Source organism: Xyrauchen texanus, chromosome 37 (genome assembly GCF_025860055.1).
Source record: "Xyrauchen texanus isolate HMW12.3.18 chromosome 37, RBS_HiC_50CHRs, whole genome shotgun sequence".
Classification (NCBI taxonomy): domain Eukaryota; kingdom Metazoa; phylum Chordata; class Actinopteri; order Cypriniformes; family Catostomidae; genus Xyrauchen; species Xyrauchen texanus.
Window position 1 is genome coordinate 23,701,721 of NC_068312.1, and position 22,686 is coordinate 23,724,406.

Genomic DNA, 22,686 nt, shown 5'->3' on the forward strand with positions numbered 1-22,686 from the left:
TTCACGTTACTGTAGTTAGCTCAATGTTAATAATCTTTTCTAAAAAAATACATAATAAACTGTAGAATTTGTTATGAAAAAGCTAGCCTAAACACATTTAGAAACCTTTTACTACAACTGTCACCATTGAAGCCTAATAGATTTGCCCTACTATATTTAATATGAATATATACAAGTTACCAGTTAGTGTTACTTTATTAAAAAATATATATTTAAGTAAGGATTATGGTGTGTATTTTAAAAACTGATGATGTATTTGTTTCCTCCAATGACCTCGTCAGTGCCATTTATTATGTACAGTATGTGCTGTCTAGCAGTTTCAGAGGTTTGACTTCCTCCATATGCGTTTTATACTAGAATGATCTCTGTAGTATTCAGATGGGTCACATAAGTTTTGTGTTTTCCACCTCGAGTGATGCACGACTGAATCACATAAGTTGTATCTGCGCTGTTCCAGAGCTCTGGCAAAATTATCTCTGGAGTGTGCTGGTGTGGGCTGCGGCAGTTCATGCAAAAGCATGCTTAATTTGTTATGAGAGGCATGAATACCATTACATTTCCTTTGGCAGCAGCTCCAAGTCACCCAACATTAACAGAATTTTCAATGCAGGAAAAACCCAGAAAAAACATCACCCGCCAAAGTGGCTAGAAAGAGTGACAGAGTTACCCGCCATGGGCAATTTTTACCTGCATTTGGTGGGTGTTAATTTCAAACCCTGTTTGTAACCTTTATTTTACATAGAAAGGTCATCTTGTAATGCCCTGGACATATTGTAAAGGTTCAAATGTCTCTCATATTGAAATAACAGACCAGACCCAGAGCTACAGAGAGCATTTTTCAGCAATTACAAATAGAAAATGATTCTGGTATCTATTAAGGTGCAGATTATTTATAATGTATCATTTTATATTACTTGGCATGTAACAAAGTAACCTATCAAATAGTCATCTATTAAGATGATGTTAGATTTCAACACACAATTTTGTACTTTCTAGAAAGAGTAGAACAGGACACAACCAACCAAAATGGATTGCATGCTTCCTTGGGCTTAACTGCACAATCAGAGTAAGGAAGCTTTAGAATTACATAGAAAGAGTGCCGATCTCACATTCATGGGAGCATGACAATTGATCTTTTGAACCTCACTCATTCTGCACAAATCCAAACAGACACAAACACACACCTCTTAATCACAGTCTTAATCTCATTATTATGAATGAATACATATGATCCTGTGTGTATGTTTGTGTGAGGAGAGGGACAGCTAGTCTAAGGCAGTATGGCAGTTCTCACTTCAGACATATGTTCGCTTCTTAATATAAACACCATGCCAGTGACAGGTTGGAGGATACCAGCTGTTTCCATTCAGAACAGACTTCCAATCACGACATATACAGTGCTGGTTCTAAGAAAGTTTTATTCCCTTACATTGGCCATGGAACTAGATGATACTTTGAGAGTGTATTTTGCATCTTTTGGGACACAGCTTATAACAATTTCTCATACTTTAAATGAGGATGCTGAACCAAATCTAGAGACCAGAATATAATAAAAACTTAAGAGGTGGGCTCTTTTAACATGGACCAGTACGCAACCACCTAGAAACCATGCGGAACACCATAGCAACTGCATAGAAATGTGCTTAAAACAATCAGAACACCTCAGCAACCCCACATAAATAGCCTGGCAACCATTCACAACACTCTAGCGTTGTGGACACGACTTATGCACAAGCAAGCCTAACTCATATTTTCTTCAAAAATTTAGTTATTTAGTACAAAAGCACTAAGTCAAAGTTTATACATGATCTTTATTTTAGTAAGATGTCTGTAAATCAAAGTAAGATGATTTACAGACAGATGAGTGGAGCCCTCTATGTCTCTCAGAATCTGCTTCTGTTAGACTGCTGTACAGTATTGAATGTCAAAGATTAATGTGGAAGAGAGGATGTCACTAAAGCCCTTAAATCTTACCACAAGGCTGTGTGGCTGAGCACAAGATTACTACAGTTGAATAAGAGCTTTGCTTAACAACTTGAAAAAAATCAGTTTAAACTTCCTATCGTCTTAAGAAACTGCACACTTCTTTGGCATATTAAAAACATTAAAAATGCATACATTCTTGAAATACCTCACTTAAGGTTTTGTTTTGGTCCCAAAGTGTATAATTATAGAGGAAAAAATGCTACATTCTGAATATTAATGGGATAATGCAATTTCAAAATATTGTTTTTTTAAAGTTGTGATCACATTTTATATGATCCCAACTGTTTTAAAATAATTGCTGATTCAATCTGCTAGCAGAAAATCAGCAGTGTAAATTTAGGAGTTACAGTTCTAATACATGCCTATATTACAAATTAATCGTATTGCCTTTTTCAGCAGTCAAAATGGGCCCATTTGCACGTCCATGGCAACAAATCCATTCCTTTCTTCTAATGTCAAACAATTTGTTGTAGTGTTACATGGGTTTAGGAATGTGCTGTAACAGTTATTTCTGCCATCTAATGTTTCAGAGAAAATACCATTTTCAAAATACCAGAATTTTACCATCGGCCAGCCTTAAGCCCCATTGTACCCTTTTATATAAAATTCTGGTAAAATTCTATTAACCATTTACTAGCCTACATATCCTGTTCAAAACAAAAACAAGAAAACAACAATATAAAAACAACTAAAAAAAAACCAATATAAAAAACAACTGTGTTTGGGTGTACAGTATGCACAAACTCCATATTAGAGGAAAGAATGCAATTTGTGGAAAAGAAGCAGTACCAGTGAAGCAGGTGGGGAAGCTAGAGAACAGTTTGTTAGTGATGGGAAGATCGGATAATTTTACTGACTTAACTGGATATTTGAGTCTCCTTCAGCTAAATGAACTAAACTTTATTCAATAATTTCATTCATTTGAGCAGAATTAATAAAAATTTTACATTTTCAATAGTCAAATCCCTCCAACACGTCTACTTACGCAAACTTTGATTATAGTCCCATTAAGGAAAAAATTATAATGAAGCCAAAGTCAAATTATGAGAAACAGAAAGATCAGTTCACCTCTGGATTGAATCTTATGTCACGTGTCACATAAAACAGCCGTATACGCTATGCGAGGAGATTGTGTAATGTGTAAAACTGTCGCGTCTTCGGATGAAACTTTGGAAGATAGTATTGAAACGGGGTGGCCGGTGTGCAAATTGGATCATATAGCCATGTTAGATTCTGAAATACCCATTAGGGCTCGCCATACGTCCACATAACAGGACAGAGGGCAATTTGGTTTGCTCACTGTATGATATAATGCATCGTTCACCATAGGGAAATGGTTGTGCATAATATGTGTGCTTTGAAGAGGAAAAGGGATCTTTATTGGGAATGTGTGAGCATCTCGTGCTGTATTCTTTTTTGTTTTTATTGCATTTATTTGAGTGCAAGACACAGAAACAACATTTTGAATACACCGTGAACAACAGTATTCCTTTCCCAACAAACAGCAGTGGGGAGATGGGGAACAATGTTCTGTGTCTCCAATCGAGCTTACTTCGGAGCAGACCTGGAGGGAACCGTGGGCACTGCTTTCCGCTTCAAAGGGTTGTGCTGGTCAGGAGCGCTTTTGCTGCACCGGAGTGTTTTTCCCGTCGCGCTGATATGACTGCTTCCATTATGGCCATGGCTTGCATGGCCTCGCGGGTGGCTCTGCTGTGGCAGGTGGCGGTACTGAGGTGGCACGAAGCAGAGCAAGGGTTAAACAGGCTGTAATGTACTCCGTTTCGGCATGAAGTGTCTCATAGCCTGTGACTGCTGCTGAGTCGCGACATAATGCTCAGCAAACATATTCACCAAGCTGCCAAAGAGGCAGGCTGGAGACACTGGAGTTTTGGCTTTTTCCCTATCACTCATTTTTGTGAGGTTCAGCCTTACATGTCAATCCAGAACAACTAGGTTGCCCATGGACTTGCTGATAGTCTGCGCAGTGACTTTCGTGGCAGGCAGCGTTACGTCTGTAGCGGTGCAGAGCTCTTTGAAAGTCTTTGGATTGAAGCCTTGCTCATCTATTTGCTTGAGGAGCTTGGCTTGAAATAGCTGTAGCACCGCTTGACAGCATCCGGGCTGCAAGAATAATTTATTGAGGTGAGACTGTTCAGGTTCCTCTGGGGGAAACCAATCTAAGTTGAGCTCTTTGACCGCCCTTGTAAGGATGCGGAGCATCTCCCTGTCAGTGGCGTGTGCACATTCCTCGCCCTCGCTGGGGGGAGGGGCAGCAGCATCATCCACTGACAATTCGCCTGATGCAGCGAGAGAAATGACATCGTCATTATCATCTCCAGCGTCAGAACCATCGAATGAGACAAGGTTGCACGCTCTATCAGAGGACCGGAGCTCGTCTTGCACATAGCGTTTCAGCAAAAATGTGCTTCGTGGAGATTGAGGGGCTCACAGGGTGTGTGTTGGCATGAGGTCCACCTCAAATTCATCCTGCTCTTCCCTCAGAATGAGGGCAATTTGCGAGCGAAGCATCATGAGACTCATGCCCTCGCAGTGAGGACAGTCTGTCTCCATGAGAGCTGACTCTGTGTGGGAGTGGCCCAGACAGTGAATGCAGCTCTCATGCTGATGTGTCTCTCGCCCAAGGAACACTTACGGAACAACATTTTTCATTTATTTTCATTTATATCGCACAATATAAAATATACAATATGCAATTGTTTTGTAAGGATACCCAACACCTGCCGAAGCACTGCGGGGAATCAGGGTGCAGGGGAGAGGAGATTCTTCTCGTAGCTGTGAAGATTACGCCCACTGACTCATGTATATTGATGGTGAAGGTAGAGGGCTTCTAGACAAGAGATGATCGCTGTCTTGAAGGAAGAAATTCTGAGGAAATGGTGTTTGTGTACCTGCTTTTATAGCAGATAGCTTTGCGCCAAAACAGTCGGGGTTCAAACATCATAGCCAATATTAGAATATTGGCGTTTTTGTGCAAGAAGGCACTCCCCATATGTGTTAATAAACTCAATGTCAAGTGTACTGAGTCGTAAGGGGAACTGTACTGAGTCGTAAGGGGAACTGTACTGAGTCGTAAGGGGAACTGAGTGGGACAATGATAGGAAGAATTTATTTTGATATTATAAGAGTGTATAATAGTGCTGTTCAGAGCTTAAGCACATGAAACACAGATTGCTTCCTAAATCTGCTGTGCCTGTTTGGGTTTTGCTGAATTAATATATGGAGGTACTGTAAAATAAAAAAATATTGTACCACAGAGCCTTTGTTCTGATTACATAAGCTCAGTTGCCTGGGCCTTCAGGGACACATTCCAGGGACATCCCTTGAGTTAAGATCCTGCTGCTTTTAACCCACTCTGAAAGAAACAGTCATCCGTTCCTCGTTCTAGAGAGCCCAAAGAAAGCCTTGTAGAACAGCATCACTTTATAAATCAAAAGAATTATTTAAAGATGAACTTTTGTCTTAATTAGACACGCAGAGTACTTTAATTGGAGCAATATGAATCATTCACAATCGATCAATCTTGTATCTATGTTATAGTACTTCAACGTGTATGCAATTTTTATTTGTGAAACTAGAGAGATAATCTTTTGGTCTGTGGTTAATGTAACACCAAAAGGTAGTCTCTTCATTTGACTGAATTTAAAACCTTTTTAATGTAAAATTAAATGTAATGGTTTATATTAGCAATGTATAGGGTAAAAAAGGCCCTCATCTTCCATTTTTCCACTGGTTTCCATTATCACACCATTAGTTAAGTGACTGTTGCTCTGTGAGACTTGTCAGGATCCTCAAGCAAACAGAGCAATGTTTTGATAGCACCAAACAGCCAAAGTGTTCTCAATTGGTTTACATATTGTTGTCTCTGCATATTAAGTTAGGAAAAATATTTGAACATCGAAAATATACAAAACACCTGTCCTTTGGTGCTATTTAAGTATATTTGATTTAATTGTTCTTATTGAATGAGGATTAAAGAGCAGCAAAAGAGTTTTTAGATATACAAATTTGGATCCGTAACCAAATCAACAGAAAATTTAATTGTTTGTTTTCTCTCAATGGTGCAACATATTTCACATAGTTCTGCCTCTGCAGGATGAGCTCCATTAATTCTGCAATTAGTGGGATAACCATTTTGTAAATCCTCAGGCACCTAAGCAGGGTTGGGGAGTAACGGAATACATGTAACAGGATTACATATTTAAAATACAAAATATAAGTAACTGTATTCTACTAAAGTTACAATTGAAATAATTGCTAATTAGAATACAGTTACATTCAAAAAGTATTTTGATTACTGTAGTGATTACTTTGCATTTTTGTTGTAATTTGTTTAATTTAATATTTAGTCCATTCAGATGGAAAACATTTGTACATATATATGATGTGATTCAAAGTGCATTTGAACATTGGTGAAACACTTTCTAATGATGTGTTACATTCATACGAGCAGACAGAGAAGTACGTTTGAAGTATGTTTGGAGCAGAATGTTATTTCTAGCCATTTTACGTGCACGTTACCAGGCACGTTTTTTATACCAGGTATTTTTGAACCAAGAAAATTCACGTTAGATCATAATTTCATTTTTTGTAAGACTTTTAATATTAGGGCAAAAATCATATTCTTGATAATAATTTTTTATTGTCTTCCTGTAAAAATATTGAAAAATCCTTAAAACAAGATCAGTTTGATTGTGTATTTTGTATTGTGTATGTGTATTTTGTCTTACTTTACTGGCAGAGTTTTTATAGTCAAAACAATTGGAAAAATCTACCAGTGCTGAAGAAATAATCCAAAGTATTTAGAATACGTTACTGACCTTGAGTAATCTAATAGAATATGTTACAAATTACATTTTACAGCATGTATTCTATATTGGAATACATTTCAAAAGTAACCCTCCCAACCCTGCACCTAAGTTATCAGTTAGTACACTCAGTGGTTTATTGTGCAATAATCAATAACAGGTTTATTGTGATCCTTAGTCATGCTGAATGTCTCACATTTTCAGCCAGCTGAATGTCATGCTTGAGATTAAAGTATGCTGGGAAATACAGAAATGCAGGGGCCCACTCTTCCTCTCACATGTATATTCCCAGACATATTCCCGTTTGCTGTGTAACACAGTTCTACTATTAGTGGACATGGTCAGTGCATAACTGAACAAGATGAATAGTCATTATGTGAGAGGGAGGAGTCTACAGTCATGAAAAACAGCAGGTGAAAATCATCTGGGCAGTTCTTAAAGTTGGTTAACCTCTGGCAGATGACCATCTGCTATTGTCAGGGAACAAGAGCAGGATTAGAATGAAAATTAAAACAGCAGGCAGTCAGGCAGAGATAAGGGTTATTGGGAGGGTAAAAATGATTGAAAATGTCCTAGCTGAATAAGTCCACCAAAATGCTTTTTCTGTTTGGTCTGTGTTATTCTACATAATGCTATTCACGTGACTTGACTTACACAATCCAGTGACTTCCTATCCTGTTCCAGCCCTTGCATGAGTAAAAGTCTTCCTATGGTTGCTGTGAGGTTATAATCACCTTTATTAGCTGTATTGCAGTAGCTTAAATGTGCTGTAAACAATTTCAGGTCTTTTTGCTGACTTACACTAGACTTTTCCACTGGATTACACACCCCTTCTCCAAAACCCCTCCCACCAAAGACATTTCAGCAAACTTGAAAACATAATAGGGAGGGAGTGTTCTCTGGCTGGCAATGTTTTCTAATTTCTTCTGTTTTGTTTCTATGGCTTTGTTCACACTACGTGGGGATCCAATATTTGTAATACAATTTGTTTAGACCAACTGTTCAAATATTCTATGTGGCCAGATTTTTGTTTTGTTTTCATACTGCAGTCCCATTTGCCAGCATGTCCACATTGGTTATTTTATGCTGCTACCATTCAAAAATAAAATAAAAAATAAAAACTCCCCGTGTTAAATGGACTGCAACAATACTTTTTTAAAGAACTTTACAGTGCATCAGACTTTATCAATGGATGCTTCACCATATTTTCATGAGGGAAGTATTCAAATTAGGGCTGTCAATTGAATGTGTTAATTCAGTGCAATTAATTTGATAAAAAATAACACGTTAAAAAAATAAGGAAGATTCCTGAGAAATGCAAGCTTGTAGTACCACCTGTTTACTTCAGAGGGCAATAAGTGAAACTTCAGCTGTGTGGTAATGCCTAGTTTATACAGTGAACAAAACAAACATCCAGCAGCAGCAGCACAACACAAACATGTGTTACGCTCTTGCGTTCAAAACACTTGATGCAGCGCAAATTCAAGCTGTGTTCTAAGTATTAAACTATATTTAACTTGACATAGTGACCTAAACAATTATGTTTATGACGCAATGCACCCAAGACGCTACACAAGCATGTCTGATGAAGTTGTACATTGACGGGTCCTTAAACAAGCCCTCATAATAAATCTCAAACTGACTGACAAATTCACTTGTGAAATGGATTGATGTGAACTGTATGCCAATGATTGACTTATGATCAATAATATGGTAGTAAACAATACATTGTATTCTAAAACCATCTTATCAATGATTAACACTTCTGCCACAAGAATGTAATGCATTTTAATTATCTGAATATATATATATATAATTTTTAAATATTTATGACTTTTGTCTTTTTGTCTTGTGATACGGTATCTGACCAGTGCCGATTTCTCAGAGGAGGTAAAGGAGGCAGTGCCTTGTCAAAAATTTGGGTGAGAAAAATAAACAACATAAGTCAAGTCATTTTTATTTGTGTAGCGCTTTTCACAACACACATAATTTCAAAGCAACTTTACAGAAAATCATGCTTTAACAGAAAATAAAACTGTAATATCTATAAACAAATAAAATATTACAAAATGTGAGTTCAATTAATGTTTATAGCAGTCATATTTCTAAAGTCACTCAGTGACACTAGCGGATAAAGTTTCAGAGGGAGGAAGCGTCTCTCTCCCTTCAGCTCATTGTAATTTCATTGAGCTTCTAAAGCGTGGCTTGAATGTGAGTTGGGGTAAATGACGAATACAGCAAAAAGTCACGCGCTGATTCGTTTCAGCACTCCCTGTGACCCTATAGGATAAGTGGCTATAGAAAATGAATGGATGCATTCTTGTAGTTATTGTTTTTGAAGCAATGTAAAAATAATACTTATAATACAATGCATAAACTTGATGAGTCTTGATTGGACTTAATTTAATAAATAATATTAATATGAATATACATTTCATACTTATTTACAGTGTAAGTTAAAAGGTATCCATATGCCTTCCAGTACAGAAATATGATATATGGCATTTATATACAACGCTATAATTAATTTTGTTTGGGTATTGTTGTGGAAAGACCCACCCCTCCCTTTCGTCATCCTCACCCCACCTCTGAGGGCCGTCCTTCAGCCAGGCTCATGACAGGAGTGGGCAGGAGAGAGAAGAAGTGCATAATTAATAAGCCTCGTTTGGGCGAGGTGGAATGAGGCACCTGATTGTGTGTTAAGCCTTATCATTGCTGCCAATAAAACGTAGAGCGTGCCCATTCTTGGAAATCCAGCTTCTATTCTCCTTGTGTGCACACACTGACTTCCTCACAGAACCAGGGGAGAGCAGGGAGCGTTCTGACGAATTAGGATGGCACCACCCCAAGTGACAAGGACCAATGAGGAGCACATGCGGCTGCCGGACCCCGCCCACGTCTTGTATCCTGCTCTGGACTCTACCATCCTACAAGATGCCCCCATTCACCAGGAGGATGATAGATTCCCCTTTATTTTGGACACTCTTTCCCCCATTTATGAACATTTTATGTTTATTATAAATGCCTCTCAGAGGCTTGACTGCACACCCACTGTGTCTGTCTCTTGATTTCCCCGACACAGTATATACAATATTATATAAACAGTATAATACCTACCGGTATTCAAATGAGATGACAATAAACTATGATTTAAGGAAAATATGTTACATATACTGTATGAGAACAGCCATTTTTAGTATTTCAAAATATATGTTTTTGCATTTATGTACAAGTATTTGACTGTTTTATATCATATATTGTTATGTCGGCCTATTTTTTATATCATATGTTGTGATAAATCAGATTTCATGTATGTATGGGTGTAACCTGAAAGCTATGTAAATGTCAAATGGAATTGAAAGAGGAATTTACAGTGAACTAATCCTGCCTCCTCATTTCAAAAGTCAACCACACACCACTGCACCTGACGTAACAGCCCATTACACAACGAATGATGAAAAAAAAAATGAAATTCATTCAGACTTAGATGCATTAACATAAATCTGATTTTAATCAGTTTTCTGTTTTTTTGTATTTCCTGTTCTGGCTGCACAAGGCCTAAGAATAGTCTCTCGAGATCATCAGGGCAACATTTGCAATGTAGCTCACTGACTGTAGAAAAACAAAAATGGAAAGCATCATGGCAAACTTAAGGACACACAGATCCAGATGGGCAAAGAATCAAATGACACCCAACGCCAAGACCTGTAACTACAACCAACTTAACTGACCGTAGCTTTGTTGTTGGTTGCCTCTCTTGTTACCATAAACCTGTGGTGCCGAGTGAAGGGATGGGATGTCCTGCACTTTGAGACACTCCTTCCTGTGTCAGATTCGCTTGTGTGCATTTGCTCACTCATCATTTATTATTTAAGTCTATTAATAAATAAATCAAGAGCTCAGTTCAGGAGAAACGCAGGCACAAAACAAAACACTCAAACCTGCAATGATTGAAACCATCAAGACTCTGTCTCACTCTTTTACATTTACATTACATTTATGCATTTGGCAGACGCTTTTATCCAAAGCGACTTACAGTGCACTTATTACAGGGACAATCCCCCCGGGATTAAGTGCCTTGCTCAAGGGCCCAACAGTGGCATCTTGGTGGTGCTGGAGCTTGAACCCCCGACCTTCTGGTCAGTAACCCTGAGCCTCAACCACTGAGCCACCACTGCCCCTGCTCATCTGTTTGTACGAATGCTATATTAGCCACCAGCTGCCCTAACATAGGGGTCATGTAGACCTTCCAGGTGTCATGCATGTGTGCCTGTATGACTATGTGCAGATACATTGCATATGCTGTGAATGTTTAAAACACACATATATTGCACATTTTAAAACAACTTTTACATGTTATGTGAAATCTTCTTGTGCCAATTTTCTTGTTTTTGGTCATTTAAAAAAGAAAATGGAATCAAATGTCTGGCTCGTTTGTCTTCCAGGAAGCTAATTTCATGACTAGCATTTTATGTTGCCTAAATGCATTTAAATCAAATATCTATTTTAAATATAGTTTTTAAAATTTAATTATATCTTTATGATGGATTTTTATGAAGTCAGGCTCTGGGACAAAGGTAGAACAATAAAATGTTTTACAAAAATAAACGATGAAAGCAAAAGTTTCAGAGAAATTTTGAATTTTGAAAAAATGAAATCTGAAATTAAAAAAGTATGCCCCCAGGGATATGAATGGACCCAATAATAGGATATTTTGCCTCATTTCTCTGAGTTTGTTGTCTGGTTAAGACATATGAGAGCTGCAAATGGCATCTTAGGAGACATGGTTATTTCATTCGTCTGATGGGATACAAGAGAAGAATTATGTGGTTCTGTGGCCTGAAATGGTTCATAAATCTTCTCTCATGAGCAAATGTATTTCCAGTAAAATCTCACTATCCCAAGGTAGGAGGCAATGGAGTTTGTGGATTACACTTTAATACTCATTTCATTATTTGAAAACATGAAATATTAGACAAGGCCCATAAATATTTTGCCAGCACTAATGGCATGAATGGTAGAAACTCTCACATAGACCTTATTCACGCTATCTTTGCTTTTTAAAGGGAATGACAACAAGGATGTGAGGGAAAGACTTACAGTCTCTTTAATGGCATGAATGGTTTAAAGCTCCTCGATCACATCTGATTTTCCACAACTCATGTTGTCTGGAGTTCTTTGTATACTGGATGTTCTTCGACAGATATTTTATCAATGTTTTGTGTAATGTAAGTCTATCCCTCACAGCCTCGTTTTCATTCCCATTAACAGATGGGTCTAGCGTGAATAAGGTCTGTTTGTCATCAGAGAAGAATTCCACCTTGTGAACCTGTAGTCATTGGTCCCTTCATACACTTCTATATAGCTCAGCAGTCTTCCTTCATGAATACTGTATCCACAACAACTCTACCTCAATACCAAAGTCACGGTGTTAGCAAATGCAAATATTGTGAGAGTTTAGCACATATAATGTAACCAATAATCCTCTCAGTAGTCCGAACTCTCCTTTTGTAGTCTTCTGATATCCGATTTCATAGCTGCACCAAACCATCCAGTTATTGAAATACAGAGGACAGACTCAATGACTGCGGAGTAGAACTGAATCAGCAGCGCGTGTGGCAGGTTGAACTTCCTCAGCTGGCGATGGAAGTACAACCTCTGCTGGGCCTTTTTCACAATGGAGTCAATATGTGTCTCCCACATCAGGTCCTATGAGATGGTAGAGCCCAGAAACCTGAATGTATTTTTTATGCATTTTATTTGACAATAATAAAAAAAAAAATGTTGCTCTGTTATTAAGTCTTTCCCAGTGTTCTTTTTTTTTTGGTCACACAGCCTAAACTCCTCTAATCCAGTCCAAAATTGTTGTTGTGTGTTCAGATGGAAAATGTAGGAAAAGTAACACAGCCTTGACCCACTGAGATGAAGGATACCATTTTTATTAAAGAAACAAAATGGGGGGTTGATAGCATGAGCCTCCACATGCGGAGTCTGCGCGGTGTCCTGCACAGCAAGCCACGTGATAAGATGTGCGGATTGTCTCAGAAGCGGAGGCAACTGAGACTTGTCCTCCACCACCCGGATTGAGGGGAGTAACCATCACCACGAGGACCTTCCGAGTAGTGGGAACTGGGCATTCCACATTGAGAAAAGGTGATAAAGAAAAAAACATTTTTTTAATGGGTCAAAAATGACCTGAAAATGCTTAAAGCAAGGATAAGTCATGTTTGAACAACCCTGAATAAGGTGTGTGGGTACTGGTGTGTGGGTACAGCTAAGCTTTACTCTCATAATTACGTTATGCATTCGTGAATTTTTAGATTGCTACTATACCCATTGGTGCATTGTCTGCCAATTTTCAGTGTTGTAATATACCATAAAAGCTAAAAGCAATGGTGTTGGGTCGGAAATATCCTCTCTGTGCTGACCTAGAGAGTGGTAGCCTGAAACTCATTAAGGGAAATTAATTTTCACTGACTGGACCAGAGATGAGTGGGAGAGTGAACAACGTTTTACAGTGTGCATCTCTCACTAAATATCTTCTGGCAGTATGTCTTAGAAGCAGCATACTCAGACAATGGGATCGTCTCTTACCAGTGATAACAGCTACAGTAGGTCCAAAGAGCAGGTGCAATGCTCTCTCCAGCTTCTTTAACAAAATCACAGTTATTAGCTGAGGGTGGGCGACTCTGCCAGGCAGCTTAGGGTACATGACTGCTGACTTCCTGTGTGTGTGCACGCTAATGGGTCCTCAGAGCTGTTCATCCAGAAATTCACAACAGAATATCAGAAATATCATCAGACAATTAGAAGTGTACTCTAATTACAGTTCCATTTGCAAAGGATGTGGGATTGTGGTGTAATTACTTGAAAGACCCATTAAATTTTCACAAGTGAATTTTTCTTTCCCATGTCAATGTATTTCCTTTTGAAACAGAAAGTTTGTGTGGGACACATTCAGCCCCAACACAATATCTGCCTGTAATTTTCAAGTAATCCTGCAAGGCCTTGATTAGGTGGTTCAGGTGTGTTTGATTAAGGTTGAATCTAAACTCTGCAGGAAGGGAGCTTTCTAGGAGCATGGTTGGCTACCCCTGAAATGATCCACTCAGCATTAGCAGCTCCTTTGGTTCTTAAGTGGACTTTGAACCACCATGAATCTACAGCTTTCATAGATCTTGTGCAAGTCTGCTCATATCTGAAGACCTTTCAGAAAATCTGGCAAATCCAAATAATTATTGACAGAGCTCTCTCTCCCCTCTTTTTTTCTAAAGCTGGAAGGACTTCACATGGTTCACATCCCTGGTACTGGAGTATCCCAAACACTGCACATTTTGGATGTTTTAGTACATATAAACATACACACACACACACACACACACACACACACACACACACACACACACACACACACACTGTTGGACACAATTTTGGAATAATGTACTCTTATGGAAAGAAATTGGTACTGTTATTCTCCAACGTGGCATTCAACTGATCACAATGTATATTCAGGATATTAATAATGTGAAAAATTATGATTACAATTCAAAGACATTTTCTGAACTTCTTAAAATACTTCAAAGAGTTCCCACAAAAAGGTCAATGGGGTTAATATCCATAACACTCTTTTACAATTATCTGTTGTCCAATGTCTGTGTTTCTTTGCCCACTCTAATGTTTTCTTTTTGTTTTTCTGTTTCAAATGTGGCTTATTCTTTGCAATTCTTCCCATAAGGCCAAGACCCCTGAGTCTTCTCTTTACTGTTGTACATGAAACTGGTGTTGAGCGGGTAGAATTCAATGAAGCTGACAGCTGAAAACATGTGAGGAGTATATTTCTCAAACTAGAGACTCTGATGTACTTATCCTCTTGTTTAGTTGTACATCTGGCTTTCCACATCTCTTGCTGTCCTTGTTAGAGCCAGTTGTCTTTTGTCTTTGAAGACTATAGTGTACACCTTTGTATGAAATCTTCAGTTGTTTGGCAATTTCAAGCATTGTATAGCCTTCATTCCTCAAAACAATGATTGACTGATGAGTTTCTAGCGAAAGTTGTTTCTTTTTTTGCCATTTTGACCTAATATTGACCTTAAGACATGCCAGTCTATTGCATACTGTGGCAACTCAAAAACAAACACAAAGACAATGTTAAGCTTCATTGAACGTACCAAATATTTTTCAGCTGTGTTTGATATAATGGCAAGTAATTTTCTAGTAACAAATTAGCATGATTACTCAAGGATAAGGTGTTGGAGTGATGGCTGCTGGAAATGGGGCCTGTCTTGATTTGATCAAAAATGACTTTTTTCAAATAGTGATGGTGCTGTTTTTTACATCAGTAATGTCCTGACTCCTAACTATATTTGAATGCCACTTTGGTGAATTAAAGTACCAATTTCGGCAGCAAAATCTGATCATTATTTCAAACTTTTGGCTATATATTGTACATATATATATATATATATATATATATATATATATATATATATATATATATATATATATATATAAATTTATTTTTATTATTTTTTTTTAAATGTACTTTAAATGTACTTAAACTCCAGCTAAACAGACATCCCAACAACAATCAGAGGGTGGGCAACCCAATCGCCGCAGATCATGTAAAACCACAACAGTTGCCAGGCAACAAAGTTCCCTCCACAGCAGGAGGGAACATTGTTCCCTCCACAGCAGGAGCAAGAGGCAAATAGAACATTAATGATTCTGAGCACAAATGCACTGGACTGTGGCATCTGCCAGGCATTTTACTATGGTTAATTATGCAAGAAAGTGACTGCAAAAACACACACAATTCTTCAGTTTATATGGATTAATGTGGAGGTTAACATAAACTCAATCTCAGCATATGAGGATGACTGTGATTGGCTCTTTCAGTATGTGTTCCAGCACCACAAATATGGTGTATACATCTTCTACCAGCAGGTTTACATTAATATTTCATTGTGGCTTATGTATGGTTTGTGTTTGACATCATTATTCAACCTATTGATTGTTCAGGCTTCATCTGTGTAAATAATGTGTCTTGCAGTATTTCCTTGAACTCAATCTAAGTCCTCAAGTCCCAAGTAAAGTAAGAGTTTTAATGTTACTTGATAATGATCATGTGAAGCTGGTGTCCTAGACTTTGGTTAAAACCATAACCAGTATATTCACAATATTCAGATTAGTGGTTGATTAATATGTTTTTTTACCTCTGGAGCTTGGTATCTCAATAAAATTATTCTGTTCTATTTATTATAGGTTATTAAATAGCCTGTGCAGGTGTGCGGTAGCAGATGAATGTGCAATTGTGCTTACTCTCATTTCTCTTTAAAGTTATAATCAATAAAACTGTTTGTTCTGATGCACCTATGGGAAACTTTCATATGAGCGTAATCTAGATATTAATAAATCTCTGTGCATTTAAGATGCTTCAGATCATGGGAGATTAACTTGTTGAGGATGAAATGGATTCGTCCTAGAGTGCTGCAACATCTCCAGCCTACCCACTGTGAACACCTTTGGTCTCTGGCTCTGAGATTTATGGAACAGTTCAAAGGCTTCACATCCACTGAGCCACAGAAAGAGAGCACCAGAAAAAGAGAGCTAAAATTTTAGATGACCAATTTACGGTAGGTGACCATTTTTTAGGGTGCAACCTGAAATATGACTTAAGCTCTCATCCAAATGAACACAATAACATATCAAATCGACTATTCATAATAATCATGCTATTAATGCTTAAGTACAGCAGAACATGTCATCAGAGAAGATGAGAGGATGGAGCTCAGTGTCAGTGTAGAGCTAAAATATCAGAAGGCCTATCACATATCAGTATGAGGTAAAACACATTAGTCACTGCAGTCCTATACCAGGAAATTATGATATACTTTAGAATTATTTATTTACTGGTATTTATTTAGTCTGCATATCGTGCAGAGATTCATGTGAGAGACAAATTATTTGAGAGACAAAGGTGCAGTCTTAATGAGGAAAAAATGGAAAGGCAGTTAATTAAAGACCGGACTAATGTAATTAAGTATGCCAGTGTGCAATTACAAACCTGCAGGAGAGTCAGTAACCATGCCACAACGAGGACCAACTAAGTAGTGGGAATTGGGCATTCCAAATTTGGGAGATAAGGGGATAAAAAAAATACAATAATTCTAAATAAATAAATCAAATTATAAAAATTACTTTGAACAGCAGCATAAAGGTCCTTTTAAAAGTGGGGGGGACACAGCTCTCAGTTGGTGGCTTGCACAGACCGAACACTTACAGTGCAGTATTAATATATTACGGTATAAGTAATATATTAATATATTATATATAAGTATGATGTGAGTATTATATTAATATATATGTATTATTTAATTTTAATATTCGTAGTATTTTAAAGATTCAAGTATTGCAAAATATTTGCAAAATTAGCTGCAAAAATAAAGGGCATCTTATAGAGAGCACTTGCTTCTGTTTCACACATGACAATAAAAGACTGAGCACAAGCTGGTCCTGAATAAATAATATAATCAATTGCAATAATGACAACTGTGCTTGTGCATAATTGTATTTGTAGCTACTCTGTGCCTGTGCATTGTGGGATTTAAATGTATCCAAGTGGCTTGAGTGTTTTGACCATGTTCAACAACATAAAAAGTGTTCTAATATTACAGCAGATCTATCTTTTTTCCTACAGTTTGTCGACTGCACACCAACATAGATGTAAAAAGCAGGAGCTGATTTTAGCTTTACATATTTAACACAAATCTAGTAATGTGGTTAAATTGTCAAAAAGAACCGAACAAACTTTTACCTCACAAACATGATGTAAAAAGCAAAAGAAGCGCTGATATAAACTCACAATGTGTGCTTAAAAGAAGGATTGTCCTTTGTTTAGATTTTTCTGCAGTGCATTTCACATAATGTTGCCAAAGAATGATATGTCGATAAATAACTCTGTTTTGTCTGTTCCTTATCTCTAGATTATTATTTTGATCAACATCAATGCCGAAAACATGGATAAGAATTATTAAAAGCAACTTTGTAGAAATTAATGGAGCCACGTTGATTAAACTGTCTGACTGATGGCCTATTATGTAATGGTTGTGCTCATAAAACTCACATGTGATTGGCTGAATGGATGCTCAATCAGCCCGATGTAACAAAACGCAAAGAATACTGAATACAAATCCACCATTTGGACTCGGTATGGGGTTTATGGGTTTATGCTTTTGACTTTGAACTCAGACATTAAAAACATCTTAGCAGAGGTGCATTCAAGTAGGCATAATTGTTTTGTGCGAATTGCATTTTCAATTAATTTTTTAATAACTTTAATGCACACACAAAAAAAGCATCACGTCATTGCCCCTTTTCTATCTGAAATATCCTCCACTTTCCCTATGCGGACATATCCTCAAGTGTTTCAGAAGTCTCTCTGTGCAGGTCTGCTCATGCGCGCAGCTCGTGAAGAGCTGCTGCTGCTGCTGATCAAAGGTGTGAGCGCGCGTTGCGGCTGGCGCTCGCTCTTATTTACATTCATTCACCTCACACTGCATCATAGAAAAGATCTGTGAACTGCTGCCGCTGGTTAGGAAATGGACTTTCTAAAGGGATTAATGTTGCTCTGCAATGATACATCTCAAGGTTAGTGGTGAGATCTGGCGTAGAGTGAGTCTGGTTCTTTACGTAATCTTATACTTGCGCATTTTATGCTCAGTCGAAGTCTGCAATAATTTGATTCTCTGCACTGGAAACATTTTTATTTTTCAGCCTGTCTGAAGACAACACCTCTTCCTCGTCGTTTCCGTTTTGCTTTTGCTTTAAATGAGAAAGACATATCACACTGTTTTGATGTGCCGTGGATTAAAGAGACAAGTGTTGGATTTTATTTTCGAGGTCTTGAAATTACATATGTCTAGGAATACTATTATGCGGGTAATGTATTTAGACAGTTTTTCCAATATGTGATTTTGTTTTTTTCGTGTCTCGTTAAAATCACGGGTTACGGCAAGATTTGGTGCAATGCTACACCATGTTGAGTCCTGGGTAAATGATGGACAAATTATCACTCAATTTTATTTATTTATTTTTACTGAAACGACTATTTAAATTTGACAAACTGATAAAATTAACATTGCAGTTACACTTATTATGTATATATTTTTTCTCTTACTGTGCGCTAGTTACTCATATCTGAATAAATACAATTGTTTGTAAACCCATGCGCATGTATTTGTTTGCGCGTGCTGAGCGCTTGCTTATCCTCAGTACAGTTCACATTCATTCATGCAAATACTAAGAGGCAGCTCTGTGAATGAAAATTAAATAAAACCCTTTGTTTCTCTCTGTCTTGTAGCTCTAAATTTGCAACACCACAAGCTGTTCCTTCTGATAGTGTGGAAAGGATTTAAACAGCCATAATACTGAAGAGGATTTTTATGACTTACGGTATTTCCACATTTTACCTACATGTCAGAAATGCCCCCTTCTGTTAAATGGTGCATTAGGTGGGCTGTTTGCTTGTCCTTTGTTCTGACACTGATCCCCAGGACCAAAGGATCTTCACTGAACTGTCACAAAATGTGCATATGCGCCAGTAACATTGTTAGCTGTTCCAAGATGAACTTGACATCAGTTCCATCCGATCTTCCTAACTACACAGCTGTGCTCGATATTAGCTTTAATGAGATAACCGGACTGCATGCACAATGGACCAAGCACAAACTACCCAATCTCCACAACCTCTTACTTAGCCACAATGGTTTGAATTTCCTCTCTTCCGAGGCTTTCATTTTCGTAAAGCAGCTGCGCTACTTGGATCTATCGTCTAATAACCTGCGACAGCTGGACGAGTTCATCTTTGAGCCCCTGATACATCTGGAGGTTCTGCTGCTCTATAACAACCACATCTCACAGATCGACCGCACTGCCTTCTTGGGCCTCACCAGCCTGCAGAAGCTCTACCTGAGCCAGAACCAGGTGTCTCGCTTCCCTCTAGAGCTGGTTAAGGACAAGTCCCGACTAGAGAAGCTGAGTCTGTTGGACTTATCTTCCAATCGGATCAAAGTTCTCCCCATCAAAGATCTGAAAGTCTTACCGGCCTGGATTAAGAATGGGCTGTACTTTCATAACAACACCATCATCTGTGACTGCGAGCTGTACAGTTTGATGGCTCACTGGTATATCCGACGGCTAAATTCGGCTCTGGACTTTAAAAATGACCACACCTGTATGTATCCTGGCCCAGAAAAGCGAGTGCTCCGTGTGTATGAGCTGAACACTCATATGAACTGCAGCACTTTTACAGAAACAGATGAGGAGGCTTATTTGGAGCAGACGCTCACCCTCGGCTGTGACACCCGACATCGGAACATGTCCAAGACTTGGATGCTACCTGGCAACGTAGTGGTCTCCCCTGGCAATAACCAGAGTGCTCTGGTCCTCCCAGATGGCAGGCTTGAGATAAAATCGATAAGACCTGAGAACTCAGGTGTGTATACTTGCTTCGCTGTGAGTGAATACCTCAATGAAACAATCTATGTGGTTGTGAAAGTCCACAACTTTACCATGAGTGGCAACAGCGAGACCCTCAACACAGCTTACACCACTTTGGTAGGCTGCTTAGCTAGCGTGGTCCTGGTCCTTATCTATCTGTACCTGACGCCTTGCCGTTGCTTCTGCTGTCCCGAACAGGGCAAGTCAAAGAATCATCATGAAGACAGCATTCATTCTTCCATGCTCAGTGTCACCCCAACACATGAGGATATGGCAACAAAAGCAGAGCTCAACAGGCATGTGGCCTTCATAGACCCCAAGGACCTGCTGGGGCAGAATGGCAAGGTGAATCCAAACGGAGACGAGGATCTTGATGAGGAAGCCATGCAGGGAAAAGGAAAGAGGAAGAAATCTGTGGCAGACTCGATAAGTTCAGTCTTTTCTGATACTCCTATTGTGGTCTGAGGGAACGCTGTTAGCCATCACCATCATTGATGGATGTGTATTTTGAGAGGTTTGGCTGGAGACAATTCATTTTTGTGGCTTTCTTGGACAAAGAGACAGACGTTTACCATCCTCAGTATTTGGCTATATCTGCGAAACCTATCCAGCATTTTAATGTGTAGCACTTAAGTATATACTGTGAAAAGGTCTTGCCATATTAGTGGACTCTAAACTTGGAGTGTTTAGATGTACCTGTGATTTTAAGCCCACTAAGTGTGACTAGAGGTAATCTGAGTAAACATCAAATGTTTTTTCTCAATGATCAAGGTGAAGAACTAGGGAGCTAGCTTTCTCTTTAAGAAACTTTTGAACATTAATGCATCCAGTATATAATCAAGTCATAAGCATGAGTTTGCAGACTGCTTATGTTACGAAGAATATAGCTCAGAATGAATCCCTTGTTGCTAATAGATCACATTTACCACCTTTAATGCTAACTGACCAACATTATCACTTTATGTACAGCCAGAATTGGTCATTGTGGTAGGAGAGCAATGCACTATTGCACTGAAATTATGTGAAATATGTTTCCATGACAGATCATGGTGTGTTGAAGGAGAATGTCAAACTGTAAGTGTCACTTTAAAACCTATTCATTTTCAGTCTGCTTATATTAAATATACTATTCATATATAACAGGTAATGCACATGACCATTTGATGATGACACTTTCATTCATTAAGTTAAAACAAATATTTACCTAATTCTTATAAAAGTATGATAGAATTATAAAAAAAAATATTTTTTATTCTTTCCACTCTGACAGAAAGGCAGTATGACTGTTTTTTGCCATAACTGAACCATGATTAAAGAAATAATATTAGTTTCCGGCTCTTTGAATCTAGGCTCTCTTCATTCGAATTTTTTGAAGTCAGCACTAATAACCTTTTAACTTAAATGTTGAGTAGTAATCATAATTTCATAAGAACTAATATGGAGTTCTTTCGATCTATATGAGACTAAGTGAATACATACTGTAAGTTCAACCAACAATTTGTTGTTTTGTTGCAATGGCAACTCCTTGCATAAAGAAATATACATTTACAGCTCTTTGAGCTCATCTGTCATGACAACCAGAGAGTGACATATTACCAAAATGCTAATAAAATCTTTAAATAGAATGAGGTGTCCAACTGCCTGTGTTCTCTTCTCTATAGCTGAGATGATTTATACCCGGATATAAAAGGCAAAACCGTTTCGGACTGCTCAGAATTCTTCTTAATTTGCGTTCATTTGCACTTGTGCTGGTTGGAGTCAGTGCTGACTCATCCATTGTCAGAATGGATATAATATTTCTTGAGCCCCTGGAGCGACAATGTAATCTTTATCAGATGAAAAGCCAAAGGCTGAGGGAATTATTATTATTATTATTTTTTTTTTTTTTGCACCATTCTTGATTATTTAGATACATATCCTGAATGAATTAAAAACAAGGTTGACCTCAGATCAAATTATGTCTACTGGACTATTTAAAAAAAATTCAAATGTGTTCATGAGTTGATCTGTATTTTATTTTGATGTATTCTTAATTTTTACTCCAGGCAAATTGCAGTGATTTCACAAAGACCAGTATTTTATTTGCATCGATGGTACCATAGGAATCTAAATGACAATGTTGTGAATCAAAATGTAACTGCGTAAAGCTTGCTGGCTGTGCTCAAGGGAGATGTGACACCTAGTCAGTAGACCCGCCGCACTTTCAGTGTTGTCATTCTTAAAAAAAAACAACATACAGTTCATAGATATATTTCAGCCAGGCCCATTATAATTCCAAACTTTCTATCCCAGTGGATTTCTCAGATGGAAGCTAGGAATTTGTTATTTTAGAACCAAAAGACAAGGATGTAGGCAAATATGGACAGTGATGTCATAA

The 22,686-nt window shown here is 38.0% G+C and overlaps 1 protein-coding gene across 2 annotated transcripts; it reads left to right on the forward strand.

Moving 5' to 3' along the window:
* The first annotated feature begins 18,268 nt into the window (after positions 1-18,268).
* Positions 18,269-22,142, forward strand: LOC127631101 (amphoterin-induced protein 1-like). Of its 2 annotated transcripts, none has more exons than XM_052109076.1 (2): positions 18,269-18,458; positions 19,171-22,142. In XM_052109076.1, exon 2 carries the CDS (start codon positions 19,284-19,286, stop codon positions 20,772-20,774), a length of 1,491 nt encoding a protein of 496 aa, XP_051965036.1. In that variant the 5' UTR covers positions 18,269-18,458; positions 19,171-19,283; the 3' UTR covers positions 20,775-22,142. The 2 variants fall into 2 exon arrangements, with proteins under 2 accessions (XP_051965036.1, XP_051965038.1); XM_052109078.1 differs by lacking the exon at positions 18,269-18,458 and adding an exon at positions 18,619-18,749.
* The last annotated feature ends 544 nt before the right edge of the window (positions 22,143-22,686 follow it).